Source organism: Polypterus senegalus, chromosome 13 (genome assembly GCF_016835505.1).
Source record: "Polypterus senegalus isolate Bchr_013 chromosome 13, ASM1683550v1, whole genome shotgun sequence".
Taxonomy (NCBI): Eukaryota; Metazoa; Chordata; class Cladistia; order Polypteriformes; family Polypteridae; genus Polypterus; species Polypterus senegalus.
This window is the reverse complement of record NC_053166.1, coordinates 156,711,901-156,728,810: the sequence shown is the minus strand read 5'-3', so window position 1 is coordinate 156,728,810 and position 16,910 is coordinate 156,711,901. Positions and strand designations below refer to the sequence as shown.

The 16,910-nt window shown below is 43.4% G+C and overlaps 1 protein-coding gene across 1 annotated transcript in view; it reads right to left on the bottom strand.

The window, feature by feature from the left end:
• The window catches only part of dnah3 (dynein axonemal heavy chain 3), a 302,407-nt gene extending 285,869 nt beyond the window's left edge, over nt 1-16,538 (bottom strand). Inside the window, exons 1-2 of the mRNA XM_039775085.1 lie at nt 16,207-16,538; nt 13,701-13,802 (exon numbers count right to left, since the gene is read on the bottom strand). Coding sequence (XP_039631019.1) covers nt 13,701-13,802; nt 16,207-16,248 — 144 coding nt within the window. The 5' untranslated portion in view covers nt 16,249-16,538. The remainder of the gene's footprint in view (nt 1-13,700; nt 13,803-16,206) is intronic.
• Nucleotides 16,539-16,910: the final 372 nt, after the last annotated feature.

The following is a 16,910-nucleotide window of genomic DNA, read 5'->3' as shown; positions in this document are numbered from 1 at the left end:
CATAACAGACTTTTTGACCTCAAAAGGCATTCCTGTGGTTCCCCGGGCCCCTTATTCACCCGACCTCAGTCCGTGTGACTTTTTCCTTTTTCCTAAACTGAAAAATGTCCTCAAAGGACGTCATTTCGGGACTTTAGAAAATATCCAAAAGAGTGTAACGGACATGCTGAAGACCATACCAGTTGAAGACTTCCAGCGCTGCTACCAACAGTGGGAACAACGTCTCCATCGGTGTGTAGCTGCCCAAGGGAACTACTTTGAAGGGGATAACATTGATGTTTGAAAAAAATAAAAACTTTGGTAAATAAAAAATCAGTCTCATTACTTTTCTGCCACACCTCGTATATAAAGAGACATGCTTCTCTGTCTGCGTCTCACAAGAGAGAACTACTTAATAGATTTAGATCGTTTTTTTTAAATAATTTGCTTGAATATTCCAAATGATTTTGTGACTTCTTTCATCACGCTAAGTATCAGAGTTCACTTGCGGCACCAATTTATTTGTACAAATCTGAGGGAGACACGCAGCGGGCAAAGAGGAGGGGGAAAGGACCTCAGGGCATATCTTACATCTGCTTAGCTAGTGCACGAGAGAACTACTTCACGGATTTAGATCAGGTATTTTCTAGAATTTGCTTGAACATTCCGGTTGATTTTGCGACTTCTCTCATTGCATTGCATATCATAGTTTGCTTGCAACACCGATTTATTTGTGCGAATCTGAGTGAGACACACAGCGGGCTGATGGGAGGATACCTCAGGGCGTATCTAAGCTTAGCTAGCGCCCGAGAGAACTACTTAACGGATTTAGATCAGGTTTTTTCTAGAATTTTCTTAAATATTCCGGTTGATTTTGCGACTTCTCTCATCGTGCTAAGAGTCATAGTTTGCTTGTAGAAGCGATATATTCACGCTAATCCATGACAGAGACTGCAGGCCAACGGGAGGAGGGAGCCTGACGTCAAGAGTGGGGAGCTGGGCAGGGCCTTCCTCGCTGTCCTGTTTCACTACTACGTGGGCATAGCCGCTGGGCACGGATAGTTTCAAATAAATCTACAACACAGTAAAGTGTGCAGAAAGTGAAGGGGTCTGAATACCGTCTGAAGCGACTGTCTTAGTATGATGGAAGATGAGAGCTTTTTTAGAAGTCTTCACCCTGCATGTGTCATGGTGCTCTTCGCTGAGAGTGCAAAAGCTCAAGCAGGTGCTTATAGCTTGACCGCCATCTTTTCTGATTCTCTTTTACGCTGAACTGCTACAGCGCTGGGAGCCTGCGGTTGCTTCAGGAAGCTCGCGTGTTGTCCCGTTGGGGGGGAAATCCCAAAAGAGTTTAGAAACCTTACAGTGCGTAAAGCATTTTTTAAAATTTTGTGTCCGAGTGTCGTGTCTCGTTATTCAGGCAAAGTGAGTGTCATTGGAGAGGCTCCTTGTTAAGCTCGCCAGTGAGCCAACAGACAGCAGGGATTCCGTCATCTAACTAGATTTTGAAGATTTTGTACTTCTCATTTTTATATAAATATTTGTGGGTTGTGAAACGAATTATCTGAATTTCCAGTCTTTCTTATGGGGAAATTCGTTTTGATATACGAGTGCTTTGGATTACAAGCACATTTCCGGAACGAATTACACTCGCAAACCGAGGTTCCACAGTATATATAAAACCCAAAGCCTAAAAGTGCAACGGTGATGTTTTTATGTCATGTTTAAATTGAGCTTATTTTAAAACCTACATATGTAGTATATGTTTGGTATCAATCTTTTCAGAATTTATTGAACTTTAATGTGATGCAGATTTTCAGATTCTTATTCTGTTTTGAAGTTATAAACTAAAAATTATCAAGAACTCACGTCCCGCGAGACGAGACTTTGTGCCAAAAGATTTAACTACACCGAGGGCCGGAAATAAAAGACAAAGAGTAGGACAGCTGCTATACAGGCTTTTAAATGTTCGAGGTGCCCTACGAGATGCAGATCACATGTCACGGCAGCAGCAAGCCAGCAGCTGATCGAGCAAAGAGGAGGTAAATAAAAAAATGTATGTGTTTCCCATTGTACCACCATTTAAGAGGGGGTTTCAGAGGGGCGACCGCGTCTCCTTGGGGTGCGTTCAGCCATCCTCTTCACAACGCGAGCAGCAGACAGGCCACAACTAGGAGTTGGGCGCCAAAGGCATCAGGGTGGGGTTGCCCCCCTAATGAGGATGTAAATCTGTTCATCCATGTTCTGAATTCAGATTTTTTTTCTGTTACAGGGGATCCAGGGTTTATCCCGGTGGCACAATGTGGGGACCTGCCAGTGCTTTCTAAGATATGCCTGCACCCACCGACACACACACACACACACAAATACAGGCCAGTGAAGGCCTTCTAAGTAACCTAAGAGCAGGTCTCGGACGTATAGCCTGAAACTGGGAATCAAACCCAAGTCCCTGGGGCTGTCAGGCAGCAATACTAGGCCCCGTCCACCGAGTCTCCATTGTCTTTTAGTGTTTACCGGCAAAAGCAGTGAATAAAATGTGTGGTAGGAGTGTGTAGGGCTAAAGTAGCGACAGTGACAGTGATTAGGGGTCTGCATGTGGCATTAAGGTTGCAGAGAGAGATGGCGCTTATCTACAAAGAATGAACTTCTCAAGCACTTAATGTTTTTTTGTGCCTTAACAATTCTTTTCCTGATAATCTGATCTGTGAGGAATGTGTGTCCTCGCACCGCCATCACGTTCATACGAATGTCTGCCTGGTTTTAGTTTGGCTGTCTCGAATACAGACGATTGTGTGTGGAAATAAGAATGAGGGCTCAGGGAGCAATGGGGGATTATCCACTCGGCTCTGTACAAATGACATTTAATAACAGACTGGGCTGTTCTGGGTCTGGGTTATCAGACTCATCTGGACTTGTCAGAAAATGAAAAAAATCAACCTAACTTCTCGATGGGCACCACATTCGGGGCTGATCTCTTCTGCTTTGCACCTAAAGATTTGTGTGGCTCATGAATGCATCTTCTTGTGAAAAAGAGTGAATGGCCATCGATAGCAAACATTAGGAAACACAGAAGAGAATACAAAGTCTGGGATGAGACAGGGAAAGACAATCGAGCAGACATTCATTTAACGGGCAAAACAAAAAAAATCGGAAGCGCGCCCCCCCCCACCCCACCTCAACTTTCTCGTATACTGAGAGAGAGGAAAAGGACATCAGAATCACTTCCAGTTGTGCAATATTTCTCAAATCTCATATCTCTTTGTTTCTCATCATAACTAATTGGAGCGACTGCTGCTTCACCACCTGAGACCACAGGTCTGCCAGGCCCTCGACCCTCTGCAGTTCGCATGCCAGAAGAAGGTGGGAGCGGAGGATGCCATTATCTATATGCTACACCGATCCCTCTCCCACTTGGACAGAGGCAGTGGTGCTGTAACAATTATGTTTCTGGACTTCTCTAGCGCCTTCAACACCATCCAACCTCTGCTCCTTAGGGACAAGCTGACAGAGATGGGAGTAGATTCACACCTGGTGCCATGGACCGTGGACTATCTTACAGACAGACCTGAGAGTCTCGGGAACTGCAGGTCTGACATTGTGGTCAGCAACACAGGAGTGCCACAGGGGACTGTACTTTCTCCGGTCCTGTTCAGCCAACATACATCAGACTTCCAATACAACTCGGAGTCCTGCCACGTGCAAAAGTTCAGTGACGACACTGCTATGGTGGGCTGCATCAGGAGTAGGCAGGAGGAGGAGTATAGGAACCTAATCAAGGACTTTGTTAAATAGTGCAACTCAAACCACCTACAACTCAACACCAGCAAAACCAAGGAGCTGGTGGTGGATTTTAGGAGGCCCAGGCCCCTCATGGACCCCATGATCATCAGAGGTGACTGTGCAGAGGGTGCAGACCTATAAATACCTGGGGCCTCATGTATAACGCCGTGCGTAGAACTCGCACTATAACATGGCGTAAGCACAAAAGCCGAAATGTGTTTACGCACAGAAAAATCCAGATGCAGGAATCTGTGCGTACTCCAACTTCCACGTTCTTCCGCTACATAAATCCCGATCAGCGTGAAAAGTAACACTCGTGCACGCGCATTATGTAACGCCCCAAATCCTCCCAGAATTACGCCTCTTTGAATATGCAAATCAATATAAATCGCCCTTAAGCGCAGCCTTCTGTGAAAAGACAATGGGAAAAGCACGGGGAAAATATAAGAATTTCAGCGAATACCAAGTGGAGGCAAAGGAAAAACATACTATTTGTTCAAATAAACCGTGGTATAATCAACAAAAGGAAGTTGATCGAGTGGCATAGCGTGTTGGAGAAACTTGAAAGCTCACATTCACAAAATCGCACAGTGCGGAAATAAAAAGAAGTCACATATCAAAGTCGCCGTGAAAAAGCGAGTTGTAAGCCCACTGTCTGAGTGTCATATGAAAGCTTATTAGGGTACAGAGAAAAAAGGCACACGGTGGGGAAAAAGCACGAAATGTCAACTTCAATCTCGACATTTCCACTTTAATCACGTAGTTTATTTTGTCATTAAAGTAGAACATCATAAACTTCATCTTAAAATCGTTTAATTAACCAGTTTCTAAATCACATCGTAATTAAAGTAGCACGTTAAATGCTTTGTTTTGTATTTGATCTTCTATGTGCTCTGTGTGTGTGAATCACTACTTGCTTCTTAAACCGGCTCTCTTCCTCCAACTGGACACAGAGTCCATTACATTTGTGATATTACAGCTCTCTGAATAACTAAAATACTGAGATGTATACGTGATATCATTTTCATGATGATAGGAGTTAAAGCACGTTATTAAACATGTGTTTCACTTCGATGAAATAATTTATTGCAGCAGTACTCAGGCGGCTCTAGGCTTGTGGTGGCACTGGGCAGAGGAAGAATCGGTGGCTCCTTTTGCCCGCCAATGTCATGCACGGTGGATGGCCACGTATGTTGCAGACACTGCAGCCGCCTCGTGCTCATGACACAAGCATTTAACTTTTGCGAAATTTGTCGCTGCGTTTTTAGCTGTGTTGTTATTTTCTCTTTCTGTTTTATATTCAATATATATTGGCGTAGCCGTCACTGCAGTCAGTGCTTTTCTTTCCCCAAGTAACCGATCGCCACACAATCAGCTCTGTAATAGAAGTTAAGCCATCTGTAAGCTTAGCGCGATTCTTCAAACGTTTAAAGAACATTGAAATATCTTCGTAGTACATGTTTAATTATTCTATCCTTCACGACACTCCCAGTGAAGAATATAGATTATTTAAATGAAGTTAAAGTTTTATCTGTATAATTTAACAAACATATTTTGCTGCATTTCACCTTAAAAATGATATCGTCATCATATGTAAATACGCGCTTTATAAAGTGGCTCAGGTTGTGTGATATTATAACTGTAGTGCAAGTTTACAGTGAGGTGATTGTACTTATAAGTACAAACAGTTCTACAAGGAGCAATTGATTGAGTGCATTTAAAGTTCTTGGGATGAAACTGTTTTGAACCGCGAGGTCCGTACAGGAAAGGCTTTGAAACGTTTTGCCGTGGCAGAGACAGCGTGTGCTTAAAACTGTATATCAATAATTCTCTTTCCGATCAGCTGCTGCTGTGATTCACACTCAGATACAGTGATATAAATACTCCGAGTGGTGCAGTGAGAGAATATGGAAAAAGATGATCCGCTGTGGCAACTCCTAACGGGAGGAGCTGAAAGAAGAAGAAGAAGAAGGAGAAGAAGAAGGAGAAGTGAGAGTAACAACGCTAAAGCAGTTATGGTATTTGGAATACTATGGCTGTTCCCTGGACCATTATATTGTTACGAGTTAATTACAATCAGATGGATTACACTAATAAACAATATGCGGTTAGTTTCTGTGTATTTATAAAGCCGCGTCATGAAAATAATGAGTAATCACACAAGAACAGTACCATTGCTTTGACGCTGGGTGCCGCCAGTCTGCAAAACCGAGCGGAGAACTTGCGTACGACAAGGCATGAGGTACCGTGGAAAAGTGCGTGGATTTACGCCAAGTGTAGGTTTTATACATCGCGATTTGAACGTGGAAAAGTTCTTACGCAGCATTTCTGTGCGTACGCACCGTTTATACATGAGGCCCTGGGAGTGCAGCTGGATGATAAACTGGACTGGACTGCCAATACTGATGATCTGTGCAAGAGAGGACAGAGCCGACTACACTTCGTTAGAAGGCTGGCGTCCTTCAACATCTGCAATAAGATGCTGCAGATGTTCTATCAGATGGTTGTGGCGAGCGCCCTCTTCTACGCGGTGGTGTGCTGGAGAGGCATCATAAAGAAGAGGGACGCCTTACGCCTGGACAAACTGGTGAGGAAGGCAGGCTCTACTGTAGACACAGAGCTGGACAGTTTGACATCCGTGGCAGAGCGACGGGCGCTGAGCAGACTCCTGTCAATCATGGAGAATCCACTGCATCCACTGAACAGGATCATCTCCAAGCAGAGGAGCAGCTTCAGCGACAGACTGCTGTCACCGTCCTGCTCCACTGACAGACTGAGGAGACCCCACACTATGTGACTCTTCAGTTCCACCCGGGGGGTAAACGTTAACATTATACAAAGTTATTGTCTGTTATACCTGCATTGTTATCACTCTTTAATTTAATATTGTTAGTATCAGTATACTGCTGCTGGAGTGTGTGAATTTTACCTTGGGATTAATAAAGTATCTATCTATCTATCTATCTATCTATCTATCTATCTATCTATCTATCATATAGTGCCTTTCACATCTATCTATCTATTATATAGTGCCTCTCCTATCTATCTATTATATAGTGCCTTTTCTATCTATCTATCTATCTATCTATCTATCTATCTATCTATCTATCTATCTCTATCTATCTATCTGGCTAGTGCTATCTGTCATCTATTATATAGTGCCTCTCCTATCTATCTATTATATAGTGCCTTTTCTATCTATTATATAGTGCCTTTTCTATCTATCTATCTATCTATCTATCTATCTATCTATCTATCTATCTATCTATCTATCTATCTATCTGTCATACAGTGTCTTTCATCTATCTATCAATCTATCTAATTGAGAATATCGATACACAATCATTTATCTCTATTTATAATCTGTCAAACACGTGCAGCTGGGAGGCAGCTAAAGGGCCTGAGTAATTGTAAAACCACCACCGACCAGGGGGTGGCAGAGTGTGCCGACTGTCTTTCTCAGTTACTTGCAGAACGTTCCCGGGAAATCCCACGAGGTTTCAGCACGCTCGATTACATCACTTCCAGGCCCAGCCCCAGAGGTGACGGCACTTCTGGTCCCGCAGACATCACTTCCAGTTCCCGCCCTAAAGATGATGTCACTTCCTGAGCTGCTTTTAAAGCCGCCATCTTTTTTTGTCTTTAGTCAGTTCTGTTTTGGACTTAGTCTGTTCAACAATTTCAACTTCTGCAGCCAGGATACATTATATGGGTGGCTGCCTCAAACCTTTATCATGTCTCATGGTATTCTTAACCACAAATCAAACTTTATATTAAAATAATATTTTTGCACTTAGGGAGGTCAAAAATGGTGGTGGAATTTTTTTCATGATAATATATGCACTACCTTGATTACGTGTTGAGTAAAAAGTTACAGTCACCTAATAACACAGATAAGGTGATAGTATTATACAGTATATTACTATCCGTCCCCCTACGCGGCTCTGCCTGTGTATTAGTGAATGAGGACAGCGAGGAGGACCCCACCCAGCTCTCTACTCCTGACGTCACACATCCCTCGACCTGCAGCCTCTCTCTCAGATTAGCATGAATATATCGCTCCTGCAAGCAAACTATGATACATAGCGCAATGAGAGAAATCATAAAATCAACCGGAATGTTCAAGCAAATTCTAGAAAAAAAACCCGATCTAAATCCGTTAAGCAGTTCTCTCGTTCGCTAGCTAAGCGGATGTAAGACACGCCCCAAGGCTGGTGTGTCAGGTCCCGCCCCCTGCTCTTAGCCCGCTACATCTCTCTCGAATTTGCGCAAATAAATCGGTATGGCAAGCGAACTATGATGCTTACCACGGTGAGAGAAATTGCAAAAATCAACCGGAATGTTCAACCAAATTCTAGAAAAAAAACCTGATCTAAATCCGTTGAGTAGTTCTCTCGTGAAAAGCCGACCGACAGACAGACATTGGATTTTATATAGAGAGAGATTGTTGCAATAAACTGCTCTAGGTACAACTGCATTTAGCTGCGTTTAATTATGACAAGGATGGCGGAAATAAAAAAAAAACATCATAAAATGAAACGTATTGCCAGCAACACGACGGGGACGTAGCATCTTATTGTTCCCATGACATCTTAATATTTACATGGCATGTTCAGCACTCACACGTTATTGTTAAACTGATGATGTATTAATTAAAATAAAATGAGCATGTGTTATATTGAATACAGTTTTTAATATCGTGTACACATTTATAGTTTTATGGTACAAAAAATTCAGATGGATGTTTAAACAAAACACTACTTCCGGTTGAGTAATTTTTCTCAAATTTCATATCTGTTTGCTTTTTATCATTATAAATGTCTATACAAGGTTTGAATCATCTCTCTGTAATTATAACCATAGTTTATTTGAAAATTCTACCAAGAGAATTCAGTTAAAGTACCACTTCGGGTCGCCTGAACTAGTACAGACAACAGACGGGACAGCCAGTGATGACAAAACAAGGTCCATATTTGAATTTGCTTTCCTACGTCCATCCATTTTCTTAACCCATTTACCCAGGACAAGGCTGCAAGTGACCTGGAGCAAATCCCAGTAGTCATTGAGCTCAAAGCAGGAACAATTCCTGTACAGGGTATCAGTCCCTCACTGGGTGAACACACACACACACACACTCACACACACACACACGCGTGCACACACACACACACACACACACACACACACACACACACACACACACACACTCACACACACACACACACACTCACACACACACACACACACACACTCACACACACACACACACACACACACACACACACACACACACACACACACACACACACACACACACACACACACACACACACACACACACACACACACACACACACACACACACACTCACACACACACACGCGCGCACTCACCAGGAGCAATTTAGCATTGCCAAGCTACCTAACAGGCAAGACTTAGGCCTGTGAAAGGAAAAGACGAGCAGCTGAAGGAAATCTACACGATACAGGAGGAACATACAGATATCACGCTGGGAGCACCAGAGTCACAAACCAGATAGATAGATAGATAGATAGATAGATAGATAGATAGATAGATAGATAGATAGATAGATAGATAGATATGAAAGGCACTATATAATAGATAGATAGATAGATAGATAGATAGATAGATAGATAGATAGATAGATAGATAGATAGATAGATAGATAGGCACTATATAACTGATAGATAGATAGATAGATAGATAGATAGATAGATAGACATGAAAGGCACTATATAATAAATAGATTGATAGATAGACCTGCGGTGGGTTGGTACCCTGCCAAGGATTGGTTCCTGCCTTGTGCCCTGTGTTGACTGGGATTGGCTCCAGCAGACCCCCGTGACCCTGTATTCGGATTCAGCGGGTTGGAAAATGGATGGATGGATAGATAGATAGACATTAAAAGGCACTATATAATACATAGATAGACAGATATGAAAGGCACTATATAATAGATAGATAGATAGATATATAGATAGATTTTCCTTTTTCCAGAAGCCCTTTAAATAAATAAATACATCAATAACGCATTATTCACATAATTCCTGGGCAATGTCAGGTATTTCCGCTCGTCACAAATAACTTTGCATTGCCACTTTGTGTCCTCAGAGTGAACTCCCATCAGTTTCAGTAACAGCATCCAGCTTTTAGCAGATCTCTCATGTTAAGTGCCGTCACTAACGACTTAATATGATTAATATGTAATAGCTGTTAAGTCACTCAAGTGTATGACAAAAATGGCAAAAAATGAACAAAAATGGCTCCAACCGCTTGTGCTTTGTGTGCCAAGAACAAAATGTCAGAGCAGGAATGCTAAGATGCTTAAACTCAGTTACTTTTGATGTCACCTGCTCTTGGGCACATTAAAGTTGTGTGTCAAGGCTTTCCATAAAAACTCGCAGCAGTGTACTGCTTCTGAGACGGCTGTAGATTTATTTTATAAATCACATTCCAAGTCACGGTGCTAATCTCAGCATGCTTTCCCGCTCCCGCTACTCTTCTACAGATGAAATAAAAGATTATGGAACTTGGAATGCAAAAAGTGACTTCAAATTCACTGTTTTTGAAAAGGTTACAATGAGCTTCTTTTCATCGAGTTTAAACGTTGCATTCTAAAAAAAATGGAATGGAAATCAGTTGACTTGAGAGTAACACGCTTCCAGAGATCAACATGAGGCCATGGAGAAGTCTACAAGAGAGACAGAAAGGTACTATATGCTAGATAGATAGATAGATAGATAGATAGATAGATAGATAGATAGATAGATAGATAGATAGATAGATAGATAGATAGATATGAAAGGCACTATATAATAGATAGATAGATAGATAGATAGATAGATAGATAGATAGAAAGGATCAATGTGGAAACCTTAATTGACGCAGGTGGTATGTGAGCCACTAGAGGGCAGCGGCCTCACTTATGTAGAATTGAAATTCTGTAAGCAATATCTCAGGAAAATCAGCATAGCATAAGCCAGCAGGCTTCATTTGCTTTTTCCATCATGGCTTCCAGTTGGTGTGTATAACAAATTGTTACTTCTGATCACACAGCAGTACAATGGAATACTTGGGCTGACTGCCAGTTACATTTATTTTACTTAGAGTCATCTGAACACAAGTACACCCCATGAAATGTGTTCTTCTTTTTTAACATATTTAACACATTGTGGACATATGAAGATGTGATTTTTATTTAAACAGAATCTATTCATAAAGGTGATACAATACAGCATCGGGCCACATTTATATTTTGCAGTCCATTGTATAATTTCAATAAACATAAATTGAATATGGAAAGAATAAGTAGACCCTACATTTACCCCCACCTCAATTACCTCAAAATTGGATTCAGGTGCAAATAATTACACCATCATTAGAGAGGATCTTGTATGAACCCTGTCCTCTTATTTAATCCTCGGACATTCCATTGTCACCTACAAATGGCCCAAGAGCAGAACAAAGCAGGCTGAAAGAACTCTTTGAGAAACCCCAAATGTCACCCCTGAAAGTCCATAACCCTAATTTCTGCCATTGATGTCAAAGTACACAAGTCTATCATTGGGCAGTGCCACCCTGTATTCGATCTACATGGGAGGTGTGCCTGGAGAGAACGTTTGCTGCCCAGAATAAACACATAGGTAGAGACCAGAACTTCTGGGACAACGTGCTCTGGACAGACAAGGCAAAAAGTGAGTTATGTGGTCAAAGCACCAAATCACATGTTGGGCAAAACCAAAGGCCAGCATTTGACCAGAAGAAACTGATCCCAACTCTAAAGCATGGAGGTGGAAATTTGTTCTCGTCTGGGGGCTGATGCATCAGGGCCTGGTCAGCTCACCATCATAGGATCCACAGTGAACTCTTCATTCTAACAGAAGGTGCTTGAGGATAATGTGAGACCATATAAGACCATATGTTAAAAAAGGAAGAAAAAAAAACATTTCATGGGGTGTACTTACTTTTTCACATGACTCTGTAACACAAGTCAGTATGTAAACGGACAGAGGAGTGCTATAATAAGGGGCTAGTAATGAAATAACTCACTTAAACACGTCTTTAATTGGGTATCAGCAACAGTGACAGGGAAGGTCTACTGGACGGTAGTGAGACCAGCTGTGTTATATGGGCTGGAGACGGTGGCACAGGAGGCAGATGTGAAGGTGGCAGAGTTAAAAATGTGAAGAATGGCATTGGGGGTGACAAGGATTAGAAATGCGGACATTAATGGGCCAGCTCAGGTAGGACGGTTGGGAGACAAAGTCAGAGAGGTGAGATGGTGTTGGTTTGGACCGGTGCAGAGGAAAGATGCTGGGTATACTGGAAGAAGGATGCTAAGGATAGAGCTGACGGGTAAGAGGAGGAGAGGAAGGCCTAAGAGATGGTTTATGGATGTGGTGAGAGAGGACATGCAGGTGATGGGTGTAACAGAGGACAGAAAGATATGGAAGAAGATGATCCGCTGTGGTGACCCTAAAGGGAGCTGCTGAAAGAACAACACAGAGTAACGAGTGTGGAAGAGAAGTGAGAGTGCAGGCAGGGTGTAGTGGGTGGAGAAGAGTGTCGGGAGTGATTTGTGACAGACGGGTATCAGCAAGAGTGAAAGGGAAGGTCTACAGGATGGTAGTGAGACCAGCTGTGTAATATGGGTTGGAGACGGTGGCACTGACCAGAAAGCAGGAGACACAGCTGGAGGTGGCAGGGTTAAAGAGGCAAAGACTGGCATTGGGTGTGACGAGGATGGACAGGATTAGAAATGAGGACATTAGAGGGTCAACTTAGGTAGGACAGTTGGGAGACAAAGTCAGAGAGGCGAGATTGCGTTGGTTTGGACCTGTGCAGAGGAGAGATGCTGGGTATATTGGGAGAAGGGTGCTAAGGGCAGAGCTGCCAGACAAGAGGAGAAGAGGAAGGCCTAAGAGAAGGTTTATGGATGTGCTGAGAGAGGACATGCAGGTGACAGGGGTGACAGAGCAAGATGATGAAGACAGGGAGAGAAGGAACAAGATGATCGATCTGCTGTGGTGACCCCTAACAGGAGCAACGAAAGAAGAAGAAGAAGAAACATGTCTAATGAGACGGTGCAAGTAGATTAAAAAAAGTAAAAATGGCGACCGGAGCAGTCTGGTTTGATGCCTAAGACGTCTACCATCGACCACATCCTGGCACTGAGGGTTCCAGAAACACGAGTTTCTTTGCAGCCTTTGTCGATTTTTCGTAAAGCGTTCAATTCAGTTGATCGAGCTGCCCTGTGGGACTTGGCAGGATCCCCTCAAGGTTGCTGGATATCATGGCCGGCCCGTACACTGGTACCGTGAGTGTTGTGCAGAGTGGAGGAGAACCTCTGCATCTTTCCCAGTTGATTTTGGGGGTCCGTCAGCGGTGTGTTCTCCTCCTATTCTGTTCAATGCTTGCATGGACTGGTTGTTGGATGATGTTGTGATCTTCATAAAGTCAATGGAGGCTCTGATCGGGCCTCTCAAGAGACTGAGTGAGGAGTCTGAGGGTCTGGGCTTGTGAGGGTCCTGATAGACACCAAGACCCGGGCCTTTAATGACCTCTTGGGCATGGCCATCAGCAGTGTGTCTGTCTGCAGAGAGAGTGTCGACCTCGTCAATGTGTTTCTGTTCCTACTCTGTTCAATGCATGCATGGACTGGGTGTTGGACCAAAGGTCACGAGAGTTGTAATGGCAGGAGATGTCTAGCTGTGCCTCCACCCCATTTGAAGTTCACACGTCTGAGGTACACCATAAGAACATTCCTGTTCTTATCTGATAATCGACCACAGGTTATTAAAGAGCAAAATCATTCTTAGATGCATAATCATTTCAACTTAGCAATAAAGGGTTCAACTGTAAACCAAGGAAGTCGTGATCATCTCTTTAAACTTTAACCAGTGAATGAGAAGTCACCTCACCTGATACAATTCAGATGGTTTCTCAGAAGAGGCAGCCGGAAGTGGAGGCAGCCCCAGAAATCCTTTTGTATGACTCATATTGTGGAGGGAGTCGTCCTTCGGCTGAAAAAATAATGAGATTACAATATCCAGTTAGCACCATGAAGAACCTTGTCCTATTCTGATATCTACAAAAAAAGAGGAAGAAACCAATCCTGAATGGCTGCCTGACAATACCCGTCCATTTTCTGAGCCCACATCCTCCATTACAGGTGAGCGACATGGTGGTACAGTGGGTCTCATCATGGCCTCGCAACTCTGAATGCATGGAGATCTTGTCGGTTTGGTGTCTGCCTCTTTTCTATGTATCCTCCAGGGGTTTTCTCTGTGAATTCCCCCTCCACATCCCATAAATTTGTATTAAGATTAACGTAGTGATTCTAAATTGCTCTGGTGTGAGGGAATGTGGAAAAGTGATGGCCTGACATCCAACTCAGTGTTGGCTTTTGCCTGATATCCCACCCATCCTGCATAGGCTCTGATAACACAAATGGATTGAAAGGACTTAAAAATGAATGCATGGACTTTCCTTTAGAATTTATGTGGAGAGACCTGAAGATGTTAGTTTAACAGACGCTTCCTATCCAAACTAACGAAGCTGAGAGGATCTGCCAGAAAGAAAGGAACTGACTGCCCAAATCCAGGTGTGCAAAGCTTGTAGAAACTTACCAAGAAGACAAAGGGGCTCCAATATAGTACTGAACTAAAGATCTGAATACTTCTATGAGGGCGGCACGGTGGCACAGTGGGTAGCGCTGCTGCCTCGCAGTTCACAGGGTTCACTTCCCGGGTCCTCCCTGTGTGGAGTTTGCATGTCCTCCCCATGTCTGTGTGGCTTTCCTCCCACAGTCCAAAGACATGCAGGTTAGGTGCATTGGAGATCCTAAATTGGCCCTAGTGGGAGTGTGTGTGTGCCCTGCGGTGGGCTGGCGCCCTGCCCGGGGTTTATTTCCTGCCTTGTGCCCTTTGTTGGCTGGGATTGGCTCCAGTGGACCCCCGTGACCCTGTGGTTGGATAGAATACTTCTATTAATGCAACATTTCAGTTTATTTATTTGTAATAAATTGGAAAACCTTTCTGAAAACATGTATATACTTTGTCACTATGGGATATTAAGTGTAGATTAATGGACAGAAATGGGAAATATATCCATTTAATATTACATCTATAGCACCATAAAGTGCCCAGCAAATGATGGGGCCTGAGTACTTTCTGAATCCACTGTACATTGTCTTCATTTTTTAATATTAGTCAAATATAAATTGTTCTGTTGTACTGTGTGTTTAACTATTTTAGGTTTTCACATTTGTAGGCGGGGCAGCATGGTGGCGCAGTGGGTAGCACTGCTGCCTCACAGTAAGGAGACCTGTGGGTTCGCTTCCCGGGTCCTCCCTGCGTGGAGTTTGCATGTCCTCCCCGTGACTGCGTGGGTTTCCTCCCACAGTCTAAAGACATGCAGGTTCGGTTCATTGGTGATCCTAAATTGTCTCTAGTGTGTGTGTGTGTGTGCCCTGCAGTGGGCTGACACCCTGCCCAGAGATTTGTTCCTGCCTTACACCCTAAGCTGGCTGGGATTGGCTCCATCAGACCCCCATGACCCTGTGTTAGGATATAGTGGGTTGGTAACTGACTGACTGACTGATGACATTTGCAGACGTTATTGCATTATAGCTGTACACACAATAAAGGTGCAGACACTGATGGGGTCTGAATACTTTCTGAATCCACTGTTAGCCCAAACCCTTCCACATCATTTGTTTCATCCGACTAGTCAAGCTAAACCACTAGCAGATGCAGTGACATCGTCAGGGTGAATCAATGGTGACCACCGAATTGACAGCCTTGGTAGAGTTGACAAACTTGGTAGAGTAACCATCCATGGTGGACATCAGTCCACGACATTTTACGGGGATGGCACAATGGTTTCCACATAACGTCACGTGCTCAGTGTCACACAGTAAACTAGTAATGGATACTGAACTCCACGCTTTAGTGTCCACACGTTTTTAATTTTCATTAGTACCCATTAATTTTCTAAATGTGCTTCTGTGAATCTCAGGACAACTGAATGTCCACATCATATCTCAACACCACTGGCTACAATTAAGTAACTAATTCTGAAAATGAAAGTGGAATGGCTGGAGTTCAGTCACACACATACTGTAGCAAACACGTTAGCTAATCAGGTTACCTATCTGCTATTCTTTGTGGTGGAGGAAAAACACAATGGGAATCAAATTCAGGAGGCGCTAACACCAGTGCCACCAGCAAATGATTACAGCAAACGCTTTTATTTTATGTCGTGCTCTAGTGCTCAGCTGTCTTAGTATTTGTACAGTGTGATCAATGGCGGGCTATGCCTCTTGTGTCATTGTCTGAATAATAAATACGTTAGCCAAAAAAGAAAAATCACAAAGAATCAGCTTTAGACAGGAGAACAGATTCGGGAAAATGAAACAAGGTTTACCTGAGGAAGGTGATGACCTGGGGACACTGACGTCTTCATCATCACCGATTTCTCTTCAACCCCGTTCTAGCCGTTCTGTCCGGTGACGTCACATTCGAACCTTTATATTTTTAAAACTCACTTTTCAGTCGGCTCACTAAAAAACGTAAATGAGCCTAACGAAGCCTTAATTGTACACGCTTTTCCTCTAGAGTCCTTTATTCCAGTAATTAAGTATTACCGCCGCGCTTACATATCAGACACAGCGCTTGAAAGATGAAAAATAAAAAATAAACGGGTTTGCACTTTTTTTCGTCAGTGATTTTCTGCGTTTAAAAACTGCCTCCTTTGTAATTTCCCTCAGGAGTCCTGCAGCTCAGTATCGGCATTCGAGGCGCCAGCCACACGTTTGCCTCGCTTTGTCAACATCCGGCGTTTCCTTGGACACCGCGTGCTTGTTGCTAAGAGACTGACGTGCACGTGCCGGCGCGCCTCGTGGCGCCCCAAGTGGCCACATCTGGTACAACGGGGCTCCTTTTCTATTTTTGAGACACGGAGAGTAGGACCACCAGTTGCTGCGGACCCGTAGTCACAAAAACTGATATTCTCAAACCCAGTTTATACCATTTCAGGGTCATGGAGAGCTGGAGCCCATTCTTGTCGTACTGGGGCACCATTTTCCTGAAGGTCTAACGCACAAACACCCAAAATCGCGAAGCATTACA